Here is a 5,242-nt window from a genome sequence, read left to right as displayed (position 1 = left end):
TGATCAGTGAGCAGGACTGTTTCACACTCACCCCTGTGGCCCAGCTGATCAGTGGGCAGGACTGTTTCACACTCACCCCTGTGGCCCAGCTGATCAGTGGGCAGGACTGTTTCACACTCACCCCTGTGGCCCAGCTGATCAGTGGGCAGGACTGTTTCACACTCACCCCTGTGGCCCAGCTGATCAGTGGGCAGGACTGTTTCACACTCACCCCTGTGGCCCAGCTGATCAGTGGGCAGGACTGTTTCACACTCACCCCTGTGGCCCAGCTGATCAGTGGGCAGGACTGTTTCACACTCACCCCTGTGGCCCAGCTGATCAGTGGGCAGGACTGTTTCACACTCACCCCTGTGGCCCAGCTGATCAGTGGGCAGGACTGTTTCACACTCACCCCTGTGGCCCAGCTGATCAGTGGGCAGGACTGTTTCACACTCACCCCTGTGGCCCAGGTGATCAGTGAGCAGGACTGTTTCACACTCACCCCTGTGGCCCAGTTGATCAGTGAGCAGGACTGTTTCACACTCACCCCTGAGACCCAGCTGATCAGAGAGCAGGACTGTTTCACACTCACTCCTGAGGCCCAGCTGATCAGTGAGCAGGACTGTTTCACACTCACCCCTGAGGCCCACCTGATCAGTGAGCAGGATTGTTTCACACTCACCCCTGAGGCCCAGCTGATCAGTGAGCAGGACTGTTTCACACTCACTCCTGTGGCCCAGCTGATCAGTGTGTTGGATTGTTTCACACTCACCCCTGTGGCCCAGCTGATCAGTGAGCAGGACTGTTTCACACTCACCCCTGTGGCCCAGCTGATCAGTGAGCAGGACTGTTACACACTCACCTCTGAGGCCCAACTGATCAGTGAGCAGGACTGTTTCACACTCACTCCTGAGGCCCAGCTGATCAGTGAGCAGGACTGTTTCACACTCACCCCTGTGGCCCAGGTGATCAGTGAGCAGGACTGTTTCACACTCACCCCTGAGGCCCAGGTGATCAGTGAGCAGGACTGTTTCACACTCACCCCTGTGGCCCAGCTGATCAGTGAGTTGGATTGTTTCACACTCACTCCTGAGACCCACCTGATTAGTGAGCAGGACTGTTACACACACACCCTGAGACCATGGGGCCATGGGCCCTGACTGTTCCTGGGTGCAGTGTCCTTTTGATGAAGGAAATGAGACCCCATCACTCTGACTAACGCCTCTCCTTACCCACGTTCCCTTGCCATGCCAGTCCAAGCACACCACTGTAATCCCGGTTTGTCAGGAGGTACGACAGACAATACTTGCTCCAGTTTTCCTTGGAATGTAAATCCAGAAGTTTCTCTGCACTGACAAAGCGGTCATGGAGAGGATTGGAATTGTTGTATTTGGAGTCAATCTGGAATTTGAAAAATTAATAATTGCTTTATTATTAAAAGCGCTAAAAGATGGGTTTTCTAAGAGACTGCACAAAGCTCTACCTCACAATGGTTACAGCAGATTCCCTTTTTGGTACAGTTAGCTATCTTCCTCCACAGACTGACTGAGAGAAGTAATTCCAACTGAGCTGACAGAACGATGGAATGTCTGGTTGCAATCCTGTACATAGTGCAGTCGCAACTGATTTGACTGGTTAGAGTTAGGGTTAGGGTTTGGGTTTGGGTTTGGGTTTGGGTTAGGATTAGGGTTAGGGTTAGGGATAGGGTTAGGGTTAGGGTTAGGGATAGGGTTAGGGTTAGGGTTCGAGTTAGAGTTAAGGTTAGGGTTAGAGTTAGGTTTCGAGTTAAGGTTGGGATTCGGGTTAGGGTTAGGGATAAGGTTAGGGTTAGTGTTGAGGTTATAGTTCGAGTTCGGATTAAGGTTATGTTTAGGGTTAGGGTTACGGTTGGGGTTAGGTTTAATCCTAACCCTAACCCTATCCCTATCACAAGTGCTCAACTGACATCAATATTGAAAAGCTTGTTGAATACAGGGCTGGCTGGGTTAATACTTAATTGAGATCAGGAGGCACCACCCACTGGTCACTTGGTCAAAGACGGAGACAGAGCTGATGTTAGTGACCTCTTAGCAGTCGCTGTAGTAACACAGATGATATGGGACCTTCAGACATCGAAACAGTATTTGGCCCATTGGGTCTGTGATGCCATTCAATGAGATCACGGTTGATTTGATCTTCCCCAATTCCACTTTCCTGCCTTATCCCCATAGCCCTTAATTTCCTTGCGGATTAAAATCTGTCTGTATCAGCTTTGAATGTACTTAATGACCCAGCCGTGACAGCGGAGTGCGGTCAAGAATTCCACAGACTGACCGAGAGAAGTAATTCCTTCCCATCCCCCTGTTCCTGAGCAACTATCTGCTGCTCGGACAGGTTGAGGATGTGGTGTGTGAGCTCCATGACTGTCTAAACTAAATCATTGCAGTATTTACAATCAACCTCATAATGTTTATCTGACAGGACTCTTCTAGTTTGACCAGGAAGGTGGTTTAATAGACCACTTTGACCTTGACAGAGTTCACTCCCAGTGAACCTCAATCACACAAGGTCAGAGGTCAGGAAGTAATTAGAGTTAGGTTTCGAGTTAAGGTTGGGATTCGGGTTAGGGTTAGTGTTAGCGTTCGTGTTAGGGTTAGGGTTAGGGTTAGAGTTAAGGTTAGGGTTAGAATTAGGTTTCGAGTTAAGGTTGTGGTTCGGGTTAGGGTTAGGGATAAGGTTAGGGTTAGTGTTGAGGTTATAGTTCGAGTTCGGATTAAGGTTATGTTTAGGGTTAGGGTTACGGTTGGGGTTAGGTTTAATCCTAACCCTAACCCTATCCCTATCACAAGTGCTCAACTGACATCAATATTGAAAAGCTTGTTGAATACAGGGCTGGCTGGGTTAATACTTAATTGAGATCAGGAGGCACCACCCACTGGTCACTTGGTCAAAGACGGAGACAGAGCTGATGTTAGTGACCTCTTCGCAGTCGCTGTAGTAACACAGATGATATGGGACCTTCAGACATCGAAACAGTATTTGGCCCATTGGGTCTGTGATGCCATTCAATGAGATCACGGTTGATTTGATCTTCCCCAATTCCACTTTCCTGCCTTATCCCCATAGCCCTTAATTTCCTTGCGGATTAAAATCTGTCTGTATCAGCTTTGAATGTACTTAATGACCCAGCCGTGACAGCGGAGTGCGGTCAAGAATTCCACAGACTGACCGAGAGAAGTAATTCCTTCCCATCCCCCTGTTCCTGAGCAACTATCTGCTGCTCGGACAGGTTGAGGATGTGGTGTGTGAGCTCCATGACTGTCTAAACTAAATCGTTGCAGTATTTACAATCAACCTCATAATGTTTATCTGACAGGACTCTTCTAGTTTGACCAGGAAGGTGGTTTAATAGACCACTTTGACCTTGACAGAGTTCACTCCCAGTGAACCTCAATCACACAAGGTCAGAGGTCAGGAAGTAAGAACCTCATAGAGTGAACTTCAGAGATACTGGGTCCATCTCTCAGTGTTAGGATTGTCTACAATTAGAATGGATGTTGGGATAAACCTTGGACTGTGGAATGCTAGTTTTCTTTTTTTTAAAAAAAGAATTTGATCTGCCCCAGGGTTTCTGTCACCGAGTGGAGAAATTGTGGCGGTTTGAATTGGGAGAGACTCTTTCCTCAGATGGACCTCTCAGTCTACAGTTTTAGACCATCAAGTGTTTATTCTGTCGGCTTCCAGAACGTGGGTATTGCTGGGACAGCTGGCACTTATCACTCTGAGCATCTGCCCTTGGCCTCTGGGTCCAGGAAAACAATCACCAACTCCACCATTTCAGCACATATCTGAAATGTTACACGTACCGACAGTTCCTGAACCTGGAAGTTTATGTGTCGGATTCCCAGAAAGTCCACATTCTGATATATTCCATTCACTGCCATCAAATAATTCGCAATCTGAAACAAAACAAGAAATATTCCTGACAGCATTAACCATCAAATCCACCATTTTCTCTCACCAAAAGTTTCCATCCAGCTCTCGGAGCTGATGGATGTTTACCTACGTTGATCATTTTACACAGTGTGTATGTTGTGGATCGCTCTCAATTATTGTTGGCACTTATTCATTGATTCCTATTCATTGCCAATGGTCCATAATGATTGGGTTGGTGAATAGTGAATAATAGTGAATAAAGCACTTCTCCCAAATTATTATTTTACCACGTCGATCCAGATTATGACCATTAATCTTATGGTAACTCACTTCCTGACTTCCTCAGCTCCAACATCACTCAAGAAACCTCACACTGCCCAGAACAAAGGGACAAAGTGCTTGGAACCACATCCACAGCCATCCACCCCCCCCCATCACCAGCACTCAGTAGCAGCAGTGTATACCATCTACAAGATGCACTGCAGAAATTCGCCAACGATCTCAGACAGCACCTTCCAAACCCACGAGCCCTTCCATATATCGCTATTCCTTCCCTTTCACTGAACATCCTGGAATTCCTTCCCTCAGGGCATTGTGGGTCAACCCTCAGCAGGGGGCCTGCAGGGGATCAAGAAGGCAGCTCACCCCCACCTTCTCAAGGGGCAACTAGGGGCGGGCAAAGCCGGCCAAGTTAAAGACCCGGATGTTTTTCAGGAAGGTCTGGGGACTATCAAAGGGGAAAGTGAGGGCTGCAGACACTGCGGATCAGAGCTTAAAAATGTGTTGCTGGAAAAGCGCAGCAGGTCAGGCAGCATCCAAGGAGCAAGAGAATCGACGTTTCGGGCATAAGCCCTTCTTCAGGAATGAGGATAGTGTGCCCAGCAGGCTAAGATAAAAGGTAGGGAGGAGGGACTGGGGGGAGGGGCGTTGGAAATGCGATAGGTGGAAGGAGGTGAGGGTGAGGGTGATAGGCCGGAGAGGGGGTGGGGGCAGAGAGTTCAGGAAGAAGATTGCAGGTTAGGAAGGTGGTGCTGAATTCGAGGGTTGACCTGCAATCTTCTTCCCGACCTCTCTGCCCCACCCCCCTCTCCGGCCTATCTAAGGAGCCAAGGCCACCTAACATGGTGACCTGGAAACAATTCCACGACTCTGCAAGGCCTGCCCAGTGCCATTTGCCTTCGGGGCAAAAGTAGAGGCAGAAACTAGGAGGTTGGGAAACAAAGGGCAGTTTGTGGAATGGACAGTACCCGTTGGACTGAGTCTGACAGATCGGGGATTTTAAACAACTGCTTCTCTCAGCTGGTTAAATACCGCTCGCTGGCAGAGAGGATGTGTAGACAAAGCTGGC

The 5,242-nt window shown here is 48.7% G+C and overlaps 1 protein-coding gene across 1 annotated transcript in view; it reads right to left on the bottom strand.

Annotated features, from left to right (window-relative positions):
- LOC122565533 (disintegrin and metalloproteinase domain-containing protein 10-like) overlaps nt 1-3,950 on the bottom strand; it is a 21,942-nt gene extending 17,992 nt beyond the window's left edge. Inside the window, exons 1-2 of the mRNA XM_043721590.1 lie at nt 3,825-3,950; nt 1,212-1,380 (exon numbers count right to left, since the gene is read on the bottom strand). Coding sequence (XP_043577525.1) covers nt 1,212-1,380; nt 3,825-3,950 — 295 coding nt within the window. The remainder of the gene's footprint in view (nt 1-1,211; nt 1,381-3,824) is intronic.
- Nucleotides 3,951-5,242: the final 1,292 nt, after the last annotated feature.

This window comes from Chiloscyllium plagiosum, chromosome 31, assembly GCF_004010195.1.
Source record: "Chiloscyllium plagiosum isolate BGI_BamShark_2017 chromosome 31, ASM401019v2, whole genome shotgun sequence".
Taxonomy (NCBI): Eukaryota; Metazoa; Chordata; class Chondrichthyes; order Orectolobiformes; family Hemiscylliidae; genus Chiloscyllium; species Chiloscyllium plagiosum.
This window is presented reverse-complemented; position numbering and strand designations above follow the sequence as displayed.